The sequence below is a fragment of the Lagopus muta genome, chromosome Z (assembly GCF_023343835.1).
Source record: "Lagopus muta isolate bLagMut1 chromosome Z, bLagMut1 primary, whole genome shotgun sequence".
Classification (NCBI taxonomy): domain Eukaryota; kingdom Metazoa; phylum Chordata; class Aves; order Galliformes; family Phasianidae; genus Lagopus; species Lagopus muta.
This window is the reverse complement of record NC_064472.1, coordinates 20,431,162-20,447,403: the sequence shown is the minus strand read 5'-3', so window position 1 is coordinate 20,447,403 and position 16,242 is coordinate 20,431,162. Positions and strand designations below refer to the sequence as shown.

Genomic DNA, 16,242 nt, shown 5'->3' with positions numbered 1-16,242 from the left:
TGGAGCTCTGGGATAACAAACAAACAAACAAGATTTTAGACAACCAGAGTTCAACCAAGTCTGAGCAAGAATTAATGGCATTTGAGAATGTACTCATCCTCTGGACTACTGGTTGCTGCAGCTTCTCACATCTCACATCCTAGCTGTGACAGGATTCTCCCCCATCAGTCTTTCTGTGCTTTTTGAAATAAAAAGTACGCATCAATGTTTGAGCTATTGTTTGCCTGCATATATTTCCCCCTCAGATATCACACACAGAGAGAACATTACTCTTTAAGTAAAACACTACTGCCTAAATCTTGTTGCTAGACACCATAGTCATTCAAATCAGACAAAAAAATCTTTAAAAAAAAAAGATACAAAAATGAACATGGGGAATGGCTTAAAAGATTCTAATAATTTGAGTGGACAGATTCAGACAGCAAAAGCAAATAATTAGGTAGCATTTGGTTTATACAAAAAAAAAAAAAAAAACACCATGTAAAACTAAGAGATTACTGCTAAGTGAAAAGGTGCTGCAACACAGAACTCAGGAAAGAAACACATCACAAGTTCTTTTTTCTTTTTTCTTTTTTTTTTTTTTTTAAATATGAACTCCTAAAACGTACTGCAATGTGCAGCTGTGAGCAGGAAGATAAACAGGATGCTGGACTGATGGACTATACACATACATGATAATGTGAAAGGGGTCATTGCTTACAACTGAATGACACTGCCTACATAAGAAACTTACAGTTTAGATAATAAACTGTCACTTTATAACCTGCTTAAGCCAACTAATAGGCCTAAGAACCACTGTGAATTGCAACTGCGCTGCAGCTATTTCCTATCATATCCACTGTTTTAAATCCTTCATTCTATGTTCTATTGTTAAGGGAGCAATATACTTAAAAAAGGAATTGATTTTTGCCATACTTACTTCAATTGAATAACAAAGGAAGCTTTCACTTCATCAAAAATGCAGAAAGTCACAAGTCTGTCCATATACATACATTTGTGAACTTGACCACTAACTAGAAAACAACCTAAATACAATGAATGAACACCATACAGCTTAGAGGTACAATACCAGCCAGCCTTGTTGTCATCCTCAGGACACAAAACCTGTTCCACTTCTGCAGTCGAGAAATCTTGTACTTGCTTGGGATATATGAAGAAATACCTATTTAGGAAGCCAGTTAATAAGGTATTTCTAAAGGAAAAAATAATCACCTCCTGAGAAGGTTGAATATCCTGATTAAATACTGTAGTTTAATATATTTTTGCTTAAGCAGTGCAAACTGGCTTGCAAAAGAATAAAATTTTGCAAAATTTTATTTTAACAGAAGTGTCAGATGTGAGATGCAGCAAGCATATGTAATGTAACTTCTGTGAAATGCCCAGAACAGTGACTCACATTGTTCAGTAGAAAGAACAAGCACTTGACAAAATCAATTTCACATACTTTGTCTGAATTTCTGTTTGGCTCTGGCAGCCTATTATTTGTCTGGTAAAATTCTTGTAGCCTCTACAGAAATATGTAGAAAGAAGCTGCTTCTACTGGAGAATAAGCATTCTTAAGCAATTTGAATACCAGAAAAATAAAACTGCCATTTGCAGAGGTTTTATTGTGTTGAAAACTGCCAGAAATAATTGGCTCTTGCAGCAGGAAATTCAGATCAGCTTGAGGTAGTTCAAAATAACATTATCCAAACAAATTCTTTTTTCCTTCCTCTCTATGAAAAGTGCTTCATTGAAAGATTGTATGTATTTCAACAAATTAAATTTTAGCTAACATCTCATAAAGAATGTTTCAAATATGTGATAATATTTGCATCTACTGAAAAACAAAAGAGCTTTCCGAAAGCAGCTGGTTGGTTCTTTTGGCTAGATGTCTATCTTGGTGATCTGGGGGAAAAATGAAAGTTCCATGTGCACACTGAAAGCAGTGACACAAATCTCTAAGTCACACACATAAAAGTTCCTCGATTTTTAGTACTGACTAAATATTCTATAGCTTTACAAATATTAGTACATCTTCAGGATTTGTAAGCAACACCTAAGTTATCATTGGAAAATGCTTCATATTTTTAGGGAATTTGTCAGACTACAACTCACACAATATTCTATTTCTGACTTCTAAAGCAGACAAGAATTATCTGAAAATAATCACAAACAGAACTCTTATCTAAACAAGAATTACACAGGAATCCCATTAGTGTTGGTATAGTCAGAGCAACACTATTTAGAATTTTCATTGAAGAAATTCTATATGCTTTTACCCACTGATGATCAAGTCAAAGGGCAACAGTATCAGCTACTAGCTATACAGTGCAAAAGCTCTATTAGCTTTTCACAGCAACTCTTCCACTCAGCGTCATAAAGTGGAAAAACAGGATGAATACTAAGATCTGCCCTCAACTTGAAGCAGGACTGAACAAATATTGTTCCCTGGAAAGGACACCAAAAGACAAATCAGCCAACTAAAACAACCACAAATGACAGAAGTAGCTAGTCAAATATTAACATGAGAATGTTCAATAAGATACAGTGCTGTTTCCTCACTTTTGCTAAATGACACATTCAAAGAAACAGAAGTAAGTTTATAGGTATATTGCTATGAAGCTCTATAGAAGGTATGTAGCTTGAAAATTCTGTATTTTAAGCTTCTTTAGCCCAAATAAGGACATATCTAGAATTAAATATATATAATTCATTATTATTACAATTACTTATAATACGAATTTGTTGAATTGTGAAAGGTCTTACAAACCATCTTAAGCAGCTTCAAAGTATTCTTTTCATAGCATTTCAAAGTCTCTCACCTATTCAAAGAAGGCAGAAGTGAAATCAGTGCCAAAGCAGAAAGTTTTCTTCTCTCTGGCTGAGTGATGTTATCCATCCGATCAACCCACATCTCAATCATGCTACCAAGAATTTGGTCCAACTGCAATGAGAAATAGTTATATATACTTGCGAGAAGCTGCACCAACAGATGTACTTGGTTCTGCTTCCAATTCTTCTATTAATTATTTATGACAGTGCTCACAGGCCCTGAACCCCCTTACAATTGTAATCTCGAAGTTAAAATTAATTCCCAGACCAGAACATAGATTTAGAACACTGGATCACTCAGTTTTCATATTACAATCTCAGAACACATAAGTTCACTTTTTTTTTTTTTTTTTTTTTTTTTTTTTAATTACTACCACTTCACTGGTAGTAATTAAAAAAGAGTCTTTACTTCGAGTGTTTGAAACCCTAGGGTAAGAAAATTAGGAAATTTTTCTTCAAAACATAGCAAAACACTTTGGGACAGGAACTCCAGTGAAAACTGAGCATGCTGAACAAACTTTCCCTAGGAACTATCACAGAAGGATGACAAATCAACCATTATTTCTGGTGCAAAACCCTTGAAGATAGGACAAAAAGAAATTCTCACCCTACAGTGTCATGCAAACTAAAAGAGCTTATTGGGTCTACTGTATGATGCAGCAGGATGAAAACTTAGAGACTGCTTAAAATTTCTTATGAGAGGTTCTAAGCAAAATGCATGAAAGTGTAAAATTTGTTACAGGATGTTCAGGAGAAGGAACAAAGCAGGAGAAAGGGAATGTGCTTGGACTGGGTAAGAACAAACATGCAAAGAACAGGAAAAAGTTCTTTCATGTTTTAAGAATGTGACTTCCATATGCAATCCAGCTGAAACACCAAGACAAACATCCTTACCTCCTGGCCTGATTCACATGCCATCTGGTTCAAAAGTAATGAAAAAAAACTTGTATTTTGTAGAAGAACTCTACCCATGACCCCCAGATAAGTAGACATCAGCATTGGGTATCTCTGAAATAAAAATAAACCAGAACAAAGAACATATAGTTCAATTAAATATTTTAAAAAATTACAGCATACAGCACACAAATTTATGGAAAATAGTCATAGACATCCTTTATTTAATTTTAATTATAAATTACAATTTGAAATTATCTGAAAACACAGTATTGAGCAATCATTACCAGAAAATTTTCTGACACAGTATGAAAACTAGCAAATCAGGATCTGCTTATTCCAAAATAGCTACCACAACATGCAAGGTGATGGCAGTTTATGCTAAATAACCCACATCTTAAAAATGAGCAACATACTATATTGTTAGAAGATCACATTTCAAACTGATAACAATTTAAAAATACAGTTTACAATTTTAGTAATATTAAGAAAGGCTTGAATTACTGAACTTACTTATTTCTGAAAGAACCTATAAGAATCTGTTAAAAACTTTGAAATAGTTGCAATCTAAAATGCATAGCGTAATAAACATTTGTTTATTTTTTGTTGTCATTTTTCATTTCACAAGAAGCTACAAATAAATCCAGCATTTAATAACAAAGCAGTAACAATTATGCAGAATTTCCTACTTGAAAAACAAAATGCTAACATTTACCTGAAAATGTTTATACAAAGGATTGTTCAGACAGTCCCTTTTTTGTGTGTTTTGCACAGCACGAAGTAAAATGCTTAGTATTATTATTATTTAAAAATAGTCAAATACTGATATGAGAAGATCTTCAATTTAAAAGCAAAAAAGTGGAATTTTTGATCAAAAGTTAGTAGCACAGAATTTCAGTCAGCAGAACTTTTTTCTCCTATTTGCACTGCAAGTTTGAAGCATACTGGATTTTACTGTCTTTTGCACAACATGCAAATTTGTTGAAAGCAGAGAGAAAGAAGAAAGACATCGACGTAAACAAAATCTGAAAGCTGCTTCCATCTCACAAAGCCTTCTCACATTCTTCCACACAACTAACGTATTAGTGATGTTGATTAGAAAAAGAAAGTCAAGTCAATCTCCCTCCTGCCTTATTTTTCTCTGGGGCAAATACACTTAAAAAGTAGTATATCATTTTTTAAAAAAGCACAAAATGCCTTAATATCTACAAAGAATCTGACTAAATGCTACTGGTGGAATTTTTAGTGTTAATAATGAAGGAAAAGCAAAATAAAGCTTGTGGCATTTTATTAAAACAAACACTGAATCAGGAAACAGGTGGTGAGTACTCTTCTTCCATTTTTCTACAATTACTTTACCATGTACGAACTTCAAAAATAGCTGTCAAAAATCAATCAGATGGACTTAAAACTAGAGAAAAAAGAGAAATTTAATCATGGAAAAATGAAATGGACAAAGGAAGCTACTTCCCTGTTCAACAGGAAAAGCAAAGAAAAGTTACAAAGAGCGACTCTTACCTCCCCATCTATAATCCCCCTGAATACTGATGGTAGAAGAGGCTGAAACATTTGAGGACCCAAAACAGGATTTACTTTTAGGACATTTTCCACAACCTTAAGAACAAAAATAAGTTAGACAAAAAGTGCACATAAAAAAATGTAATTGAAACTTTAAAAACACATATACTATAAAGTTCTGATAGGAAGTTCACTGTTAAGTATCAACAAAATACAAAACTGCTGAAAGTATATTCTACTTAAGTACACTGCAAACGTGACCTGCTTTCACCCTCATACAGAAATGACGGAAACTAAAATGTGAAACCAAATCAAGGGTCCACCGAGTCAAGTATATCCTCCTCAGCCACCTCCCAGCTTGGTAAAAGCTGGCAAATCCAGGCCTCGGAAAAGCAGCTTGATGAAGCACATTGGAAGGGAGGAGCCTCAGCAGTTTAAGGCTTATTTCCATACTTACGTTCTATTGCTTTTTTTGGAGATCCACTGATTAGGAGCTATCACCTCTTTGCATGTGGTAACCAACAGTAAGAGATCACAGATATTTTAAGTACCTGGCACCCCAGTTTTTTACATTCTTAACCCTTTGCTTCTCAGCTCTCGCTTTTCCCAGGAGTTGTGAAGTAATTTTATTCTATTATTTTTTGGCCTTCCCCCAGTTGTTTGGGCTCTTTCCATGTATCAAGATGGAGAGCAAAGAGAATGTAGGAACTATGAGCTGCTACCTATCCTCTTCTATGCAGAATGGAGACCATAGATCTATATACAGACATATAATAGAGTATGAAGCAGGCAATACAAATGTATTTCCCTACATTGTTCATCTCAGTCCTCACTCCCTTCAGTTCAGGGAGATTTCATCAGGGACTCCTCTTGCCCAGTCTGTCCTGAATCTATGCGTACGTAAAAATGGTGGGTTTTTTTGTTTGTTTTTCTCCCTCTAGAACCTTGTTCACACTAGTTTCATTTAATAGTCCCAGTGTCTTTCTCTGAAAGACTTTTTCTCTCAATTCTGACCTTTAACATACTGTTATAATGAGGGAGAAACATAACTTCTCCCCCAACTCATCTCTTAAGGAGCCTAAAGTTTTGGCTAAACAATTTGCTCCTTGTACAGAATCTTTTCAAATCTTTGCTAACACTACTTGCTCCTATTTGATCTTTGCCAAGTTCTACCTGGAAGCTCTTTGAGATGAAGAGACCAGAGCTTTAATAGTATAGAATGTAAGCAAAATCATTAATTTTTCCAGGTGCATGAAAAGATTGTTTTGTTCCCCATTCCTCCAAATGTTGTTTGTACAACCAAAGGGATCAATAATGACTTACAGGGTATAGAAGAAATAGATACAGCAATTAGGCAATTATCTACCTTTTCATATGAAGATTAGAAATACTCTAAATTAATTTAGGTTACTAATACACAAGGACGATTTGAAATTTTTTGAGGGTTGAATCACTTCTTAATGTTTCATTTTGATTCAAGTAATGGTAAATATATTTTTTTGTGGATTCTGACAACTTTTATAACTAATCAGTCAGTTAAATTTTGCCTTTTTATTTTCTAATTATAAATATGAATACCTTTAATGTCATGCTTTGGTAGTCCTCTCTATTTTACAATTCAACCAGAACTGAACAACCTAGATTGGCCTTTTTCCAACTTCATAAATTCAGTGACATTCACAATCAAGTTACTTGGATCCAAACACAGTTCTTTTTTGTGGCCCCAGTGTCCTCGAGGTTTTGTAAAGATAGCATAATATTTGCCAGACAAGGATTGATCACATGGCTGTTGAAATGCGCTGCTACCATGCTCTAGAAAAACCTACTTTCATAGGAATACAAGTCCTCACTAACCTCCTTTCTTTAGTGATCTACATATAGTGGGAAAGATTTCATGGACTCTTCATCTAAATCCATCCATAAAGTGGACACAAATTACTTTAGAATTATATTAAGAAAAATACCTTGGAACCATATGACTTAAAGAAAGCATTACAAAGATGGTACAGGAACTGCATATCGGATGATTTATTTTTATTTCTTTACAGTGCTGTATTTGGAATCACACTATCCTTCTCTGGGTAAAAATTATGCACGTAGGGTCTTTTTTTTTTTTTTTAATATATATGTACTTGGCTCCCAATATACACGTTTTATATATAGTTTAAAAAACTCCAGTAATATTAAACATTAAATAAACTGTTTTCATCCACCTGTTCTATATTCATCAAATTTAAAAATATTACTTAATTCTGAGAAAAGTCTTGCAAGAATACAGATGCTTGGAGCTGAAGACTTAAGTATCTAACATCTTCTCTGTACTCTACCTTCAAAGCTTGAACTTGACCTTCAGTAGTTATGTCCTTTAAGAGTTCACAAAACGATCGACACAAGTCGACAGCATATGTCTGAAATTAGAAGATGAATGAGTTATTATATGTTTTATATTAAGACAAATTTTGAAAAAATCTCAGTAAATTTTCTTACAGACATGGATTGAGGACATGACATAATGCCTCTTGCTCATTTCTTGATAAAATTTATGATCATAACTTTAATCTGTTAAACTCAACAGAGTAACAATTACTACTCTGCAAAGGACCTTTTCAGGCAGGAAACTAATTAGTCACAGTAATTCTATTCTTTCTGAAATCTGATTTTATTGGGTGCTCACCATGTGCTATAAAGATGAATCCAAATAGCATGCTTATAAATACACAAATGAACAGATGTATAAATGTTGGTATATGTTTGATGCTAGTAAGTCTACAGTGACATTTAAAAAATGGCAATATACCTGTAAAAACTCTGTTGATGACAAGAAAACATAGGCATTGATGATCTTGAAGCAATTCTTGAGGTTTTCTGAACTCAGCTCTGGAAAATAAATAAATAAAAAATCAGAAACTCATAGTTAAACTGAAGTACCACTAAAATAGTTGATTTCCAAAAATTAGAAGAAAAAAAAAGTTGTTAGACTAAGCACCATTCACGTTTTGTCTTCCTGCCAGGAAAATCACAAAAAAGATTATCAAGTTCAGCTATCATACTTTCAGATGGAAGCACAAGAAATCCTGTAATTTCCAAACTTAATTCTAATCAAGAAAAAAAACAAAAATGAAGTTTTGGTTGTGATAATTGGCTAAGAAAGACAGAACAAATGAAACATGCTCTCAAGAGACCTGCAATTATTTAAAAATCATCTACCCTATTTGCATCCATGTATTTCAGTCAGTAAATGCTGAGTAGAATGAGTGAAGTAATGATTGCAGGCCTGATCTTCTCACCCAGTTAACAAATTAAGAGGCATTCAGCTTTTAGACTAAAACACACTGAGCATTAGGCCATATCTTGAGTACTTCAGTAAGGAAAGCACATAGATTTAAGAGATGGAATACAGCAACAGTTTTTAAGAAAGAGACGGAAAAACAAATACCCTCAGGCAGCATCTGAAACACTGCTAAAAAAAAAAAATCAGAACAATAACAAAATTCATAGCAAAAATAAAAAGTTTCAAATCTTCACAAGAAGTTTGATGCTAGTGCCAACAGACAACAGCCTTCACTGTCTGAGAACAAAACAGAACACCAAAACACTTTCAACAGCTTGCTACATTTCCTTAAAAACAGTCTGAGAGAGACTTTTCTTGGTGAATTAAGCAGAGTCCTATTCTGCTTATTTAATATTCTGGTTAAAAAAAAAAAATCAGGGAGAACAGGGAAAGATTTTAATAGAAATTTTTGTCAGAATTCCTTATCAAATTAAACAAGCAGTGGCAGCTGGCTAAGAGCTGATGCGTGTTTCACAGCTTAAACACATGCAGTCTACATGAAACCATGGCTTACACCTACTGATGAATGTAAAGGAAAAATTTCAAAAAAAATACTCTATGACAGAAACTACAGTTGGTTTTCCATTATAACACTGGAAAAGTTCAAGGGAGTTTTAACAGTTCATTCTTTTTATAATTAGAAGGAAAAAAAGAAAACCTTCAGTTATCTGACATGGCCACTAGAGAACTCTGAATGCATAACTATTTTAATACTTCAGCATTTCCATAGGTTATGCTTAGTCATCGCTCACTTTGAATATTTAAATATCCTGACTTGAAGAGAGATGAATTTTTAAGAAATCCATCCAACGCTTTGATCAAAATACTCTTAAATACTCTTAAATCTCTTAAATAACTACTCAGTCTTAGCTCTATAACTAAGTCGCACAGTCATCAATGATCACGATATTTTCAGGAAGGATATGAATGAGGGATACTAGAAATAATGTAGCTTTTATAATTACAAAGTTTCATAAAAGTATCATCTCAACACTACGTTGTCATATTTGTAATATGTGGAAGTAGTTCAGTCAGACTCCCCTGATGTAAATAACAGAGAATTGCAGGTCAGTATGTACCAAAATTGTTCTTGTTTTCCAGCCAATACATCCATTGTTTCGGCCCATGGAAATCAAAATTTTTGCTGGAAGGATACTCAGAAAACAGAAGTTTCTCAGAATAACCATCAAGAAGTAAAGTAGTTAAAGAAGTGAAGAAAACTGGTTTACAACTACACATTGCAAGGGCTGTTGTGCATTCACCACTCAACTCCATCTCTGATTGAAAAAACATTGACAAAGGCCTGTATAAAATCTCACCTGAAGAAAAACTGGCCCAACTTAACTATATTATCTATGCTGTCGCATAATGCAGCAACTTTTAGTAATGAGAACAAGGTACAAGGCAAAACAACAACTTAATTTCAGTGCTGTTTGCCAACCACAGTTTCAAAAATACATGGAGTTTGAAAATTTCCTATATAGTTATTGGCTGAATTATGGAAAACCTAATTAAAAGTTTAATTCTTCAGACTGGAAATCACTGTGATTTTAAATAAAGCAGACAAAATACTCCATTGATCCATATCAGAAAACTCAAAATTTTGTGTTAAAATTTCTAGGAATTCTTTAAAAATCTCAAAATGATAAACTGAAATTTGTCTCTTCAGTACAAAGAAGCTTCAATCTATTTATAAACAAAAACAAAAAACCCACAACTCCAGCAAGTACATAAAAATATTAAAGAAGATAGGATAGACAAACAGAAACCTTATTCTTCCTTTTTGAATACTTAAAATTTTGCTAACTTTTTGCAGCCCAGTGGCATTAATTAATGCATGAACGCTCCTGACAGTAGGAAATAAAAAAACACAAAAACTTTATTAGTAAAAGACTCACCAAGAAGGGCAGACATGTTCTGAAATATTCTCAGTAGCTCAGGTGTAAGACATGGGCTATTCTCCAATGTCACTAACCTAAGAATAGATTAAATGAAATACTTCATATGACTTATGAAAAACATTAATTGCTTTAGCAGATGTAAAGTATTGTACCTTCTAAGAACCACGAATAACTATAACAATTGCTTGAAACATATTTCAAATCTAGTCTCAGTTCTTTAAAGCATATGTGCTGGTTGAGGCTATGCTCATGCCAAGAGCAGGAACACCGTTCTGATGTATTTTGCTGTTGTAAGGACAACATTTGCAGCGCTACACACTTCCAAGGAACAGCTGTTGTGGCAAACAGTTCAAGTCTTCAATTTTTTCAATTTCAATTTTCAAATTTTTCCCCTGCATTTTTTTTTTAGGTCTAAAATAATACATTGATTATCATAAAATGACAACCATATAGTTCCACAATTTATATAAACTTAAAATTCCTCACATTTGAGAAGGGTAACTATGTATGAAATTCATGCTTAAAGCCACAGCAATGTATTCCAGTTTGTGTTCAGATCTAGGTGTGGGATTATTGTATTTATACAAAATGGCCAAGTTGGAAGGGACCCAAGGATCACTAATCTCCAACCCCCCTACCACAGGCAGAGCCACCAACCTCCAACATTTAATACTAGACCAGGATGCTCAAGGCCCCATCCAACCAGACATATGTTATGTAAATATCTTAGCTGGCCTCCTGCTCTTCTTTTAAGAAGCAGTTAGAATCCCACCAATGTCTGCCAGCTCCATCCCATATCACTCTGACGCTCTAGAACAAGGGTCTACATTTCGGTTGCTGCTAAGTGACGAGTACTTGTCTGGGTCTCCATTATGGTGCAGCAACAGGAAACTGGGCTAATTACTACCTGTCCACGGCCACTTGTGGGCTACAGGTTGGACATACCTGCTCTGGAACATCTTAAAAAACCATGCATACAATCTCCAGCATAGGCATTGGAATAATCATCTCAAGATCAATATTAGTAACACAGAAGTCCTGATCTGGTATCTTAAACCTCATGTTAAGTTTTGTGAACAAAATGCACTTCACATTTGTTTCCCTCTCACCAATAGCATTATAAACCTTAGTTTTGCCTTATATAAAACTGATCTTTTAGGGGTTTGGCATTTGAACTACAACTGTTTATCTACAATTCTGATCTCAGGAATCCCTTGCTATTTCAAGACTAACTCAATATATTCCTATTCAACTGGAAAATTATATTGTGCTGAATTTGGACTAGTAACAGTTTCCTCCCTTCAGAGGGTCAGCTGCATCAGAAACATCAGCAATTAGCCCTATGGCAAGCAGATCATAGTACCACATTTAATCCTCAGCCACAAGAGAGCATGAGACTTTAAAGTAACTTCTGTATTTTATCCATGTGAACTCCAGTATCTCTTCCATCAACCAGTTCTGATAATCAGTGGGTTATTGTGCTCAAGTCAAGTGTGTCACATTGTTAGTTTGTATACATATTAGAGTGTCAGCTTTGTCTTGCTGTTTATTATCAATATAAAACCATAGCTTGCTATGAACTATGTGAAATGGATCTCCTACTGAACTAGTTAATTTTAATCATGTTTCTGTTACTGACTTCTTAACCTCCATTGTTCTGAGAAAATATATAAGATGATGTTGAGCTAAGTTATCCAGAACATAAACAAAAGCTTTAACTGTATTAAGAGTTATGTTCTTTCTTTTCTTCTGGGGATATTAAAAAAAAAAGAATTAAACACTTACAATTAGGAATAAAACATTCTTACCACAACTCTAAACCATCTTCCAGAAGATAGACATGCGGAGGCTGGGAAACATCAGTACTTAACTGAATAATTGGAAGTAGAAAAGGATAGAGATTTTTGCTTTCTGCTCCCAGGCCCTATAAAAGTAAATAACATTTTTTTAAAAAGGTGAAATGCTTCAAAAACCTCAACTTAAGCATTTTCAGAATAGAACTGAAAAAGATACATGATACTGTTCTATTCACATGCGTAAACATCCATTTAAGAAATCAGACACCGAACTTCATTTCATACATGAAAATGCTTGAGATTTCTCTCAATAAGTCTTCAGTTGTTTGTTTGCATGTTTTCTGGTTTTGTTTTGTTTTTTTTTGTTTGTTTGTTTTTTTGAGAAAAAGCAGCTTATTAACAGTCTGCAAGAAGAAAGTTCTAACCTCTTGTTTCCCTAAATAAGATTCACTGGTCACACTCTTTCTCAGAAAAGCCACAGCTCCCACAAGTAGTGAATGAGTAAATGCCTAAATTACATTAAAGATCAAGAAAGAAATTAATCTTTGGACCTCGGCACAGTTTAAAACTTTTTATACGTTCTGAGAATCAGGAGGAGGACTTATCTTTCTCTTATTGTCAAGCAAAGATTCACAGATTGATAACAAGTTTCTGGTTGTTTTTATTGGGTTGTTTTTTGGTTGGATGATTTTTTGGGGGGAGGCTGGGAATTCAAGGTAACCACTCAAATTGAAACTCATCTTATGGAGATTTGAATTCTTAAATTGGAAACTACCACTGATTTTTTGCAGAATCATTACCTAAGAAAACTGAGCTCATCAGTGAGCTCATGGTGCTTCATGCCATCAATCAAAACATATAGATGGGCTTGGGATCAAGGAATTTAATTGACCATGGATACCACTGCACAGCTCATCTGTGAATGTGAAACATATGCTGTATCTAAGGAAGCTAAGCAGCTAAGACCTTTTTGGTGTGGAGGAGAATGACTGAAGTATGAACACAAGGATGCCTGGCAGGTGGATTACATCAGACAAACTCACCATGGCAAATATCATGTGCTTACAATGGCAGAAGCAACCACTGGATGGCTGGCAAAAGATCTCATGCCCCATGCTACCACCCAAAACACTACCCTAGATCTTGAAAAGCAAGTCTATAGGCAACTACAGGCAACTGTAAACAACAATAGGTAAAACTATGGGGTGGTGAGGTGCTGGAATGGGTTGCCCAGGAGCTTGTGGATGTCCTGTCCCTGGAGATTTTCAAGGCCACAATGGAAGGCACTCTGGGCAACCCGATCAAATACTTGATCTAGCAGTTAGCAAATCTGCCTGTGCTGGGGTTGCTGGAACTTGATGGTTCTTGAGAGCCCTTCTGAACCAAGTCATTCTATGATTCTGTGAAATACTTAATGTTGTTATATACCAACAACATATTCTGGTAATATTAAGTTTAATACAACTTGCTGACTTGCTGAAAAAGAGATCATCAAAAAACTGCAGGAGAAAAAAAATGGTATGAGAATCGCCATATTCACTTCTCTTCCCAGCATTATTACTTTTTTATTATTGCATCTAGATGTACTTGTTAACAAAGGCAAGGTAATGGTAGTTCCTACTGAAAGACATTTTGATAGGTCTGACTATTCCATTTTAAAACATATTGAAAAAGAGGAGATATTCAAGTATGCTCAAAAATGAAGCTTATGAGCACAGATGAATTCTCAAAAGAAGAAAAAAAGTCTGAAACAGAAATACAATTGTATGTGATACAAATCTACTATATAACAAAGTAGGTTCAAAACTGCTATTATCTCTATTCCATAAAACACAAGCACAAAGCACAAGAGAACATAAAAGCTGGGAAACTTATGAAGAGGTAAGGTATTTTTTCCCACATGCTACATAAAAATAAAAAAATTATATTGGACGAGGTTGTACAGTAAAAAGTCAATGGTAAAAACAAATAGTCAACAATAGAAGGGTTAAAATGCTAAATATACATGTTGACCCATAATTAGTTAATGCCAAAGGAAACTCATAAAGACATTAAGACAGAATGTTAGAATTTAAACAAACATTTGATGATAAGCTGAATTAAAACCCAAATTTTAAAAAGCCACACTATCCATGTAGCTCATCTGTTGGCCTGTGATTTAGAAACCGCTTATTTTCTGCATAAAGTATGCAAAAAGGAATGTCGAATCCCCAAGAGCTGAATGGAACACAATGGGAAAAAGAGATGCACCTCCACTACAGAATCAAGTCTGAACCATATACTCTGTTTAAGAAGAGGTTGACATTCCTAATGCCTTACAGGAAACGAAGACAGAACGAGCTGTTTGATGGACAATAAAAGAGGTTCAATTGTAAGACTGCAAAAATCAAAATTTCCATCCTCCAGAACACAAGCAAATTTGATTACAGAACTGCATTTCCTGAACAAGCCTCAAGAAGCAAAACAGTTAAATGCTTAACGTTAACCATGATTATCTCCATTATTGCAGCACCATGTTTTTATTTTAAGAAAATAACATGCAGCATTTATGAACAACAGCAATATGAACAGCATTTAGAAATAGTATTTCTAAAAGTATAGTAAAACCAAAGTATATCTAAACATTACATATTTATTTATATAAACATATATAAAAAAACATGATACATACAAAACACAGGCAACTCTCCTTCAGGAGTACTGAAGGAGACATAAGCAATTTTTGTGTGCTTTTGACACCTTACCTGAACAAGATGGATTAAGGTAGTAAGAATGGCACACCGTAACATATTGTGCTCCTCACTCTGTTTCCAAAGGAGAGGTAAATACTGAACCAAACATCCTACATACGGTCGTATCTGAAATTCAGTACACAAACATGTTTCTTAACATGTGAAACAAGGTCATTAATTTATCCCCAACATTGTTTCTGATATTTAAGAGCTACTTTTGTCATAGTAAAAAATACATCTGCTTTAATTTACTTTCCTTTTCCTAAAACTGTATTCTTTACTATGTAATTGAGCTGATTTCTGATTGAACAGTGGTTTAAATACACCATCCAATCTATAGCAAACTATTGATAACAATAATGCTTATGTAGAAAACAGGGAACAAACTATAACTTAAGTTGGTAACTGAAGACGTTTCCTTTTCATTATGATGCACATCTTTATTACAACACAGTTACTGACCAGATGCAATCTCAGGAAAAAAACAATCCTTTTAGATCTAAATGTGTTGCAGAGTGCCACTGTACAAGAAACTTTTGAACACACTAGGTGTCCACACTAGGACATTAATCTGAAGCTGTTAAAATATTACATTCACCACCATCATGTTTTTGGAAGAAAAAGGAATTCAGTAAAGAACCACATACTCTGAGCTTTACACAAAATATTCATGAAGTCACTTATTATACATTTTTAATATATTTCTATTCACTCAACATCTGTAAGTAGAATAATTCACAAGTTGAGTTTTGTTTTCAGTATTCTTCTTTGTTTTCTGAATTAAGCATTTTATGATTCCTAAAAACTATGCCTATAACAGTATTTTCACGCTCTGATACAATTAAAGTATTTCATATTCAATACAATAGCTACAAGAGTAACATCAAAATTTAACTGGTTTTATGTATCTGAATTTTTAAATACAGAAATTGTTATATCCTATACACTTTTAAATACAGAAACAATTACATCCTATACACCCAAATCACTTATTTTAAATCCAAGAAGCTTTCAAAAACAATGAAAAATATGTCTATTCTTGCTTTTTTTCTTTTTGTAAGTGATTCCATATAGATCAAAATTGAGACAAGTATTTGAAAGAAATTATACATAATTTTTAATGGAAATTACAATAAATGAGTCACTACTTCCCACTCATTTTTTCTTCAATAAGTTAATTATCAATGCCAGCTCCAGGGAGAAACACAGAATCACTGGAGTGCTACATCTACCCTGCGATAAAGACAAAAATGGAA

General features: G+C 34.1%; 1 protein-coding gene across 5 annotated transcripts in view; it reads right to left on the bottom strand.

Moving 5' to 3' along the window:
* IPO11 (importin 11) overlaps window positions 1-16,242 on the bottom strand; it is a 483,265-nt gene that overhangs the window by 23,816 nt on the left and 443,207 nt on the right. For all 5 annotated transcript variants that reach the window (XM_048930643.1, XM_048930638.1, XM_048930639.1 and 2 more), the window contains 8 exons: window positions 14,999-15,112; window positions 12,267-12,382; window positions 10,456-10,532; window positions 8,024-8,103; window positions 7,554-7,634; window positions 5,227-5,322; window positions 3,709-3,822; window positions 2,805-2,926 (listed from right to left, as the gene is read on the bottom strand). In XM_048930643.1, coding sequence (XP_048786600.1) covers window positions 2,805-2,926; window positions 3,709-3,822; window positions 5,227-5,322; window positions 7,554-7,634; window positions 8,024-8,103; window positions 10,456-10,532; window positions 12,267-12,382; window positions 14,999-15,112 — 800 coding nt within the window. The remainder of the gene's footprint in view (window positions 1-2,804; window positions 2,927-3,708; window positions 3,823-5,226; window positions 5,323-7,553; window positions 7,635-8,023; window positions 8,104-10,455; window positions 10,533-12,266; window positions 12,383-14,998; window positions 15,113-16,242) is intronic.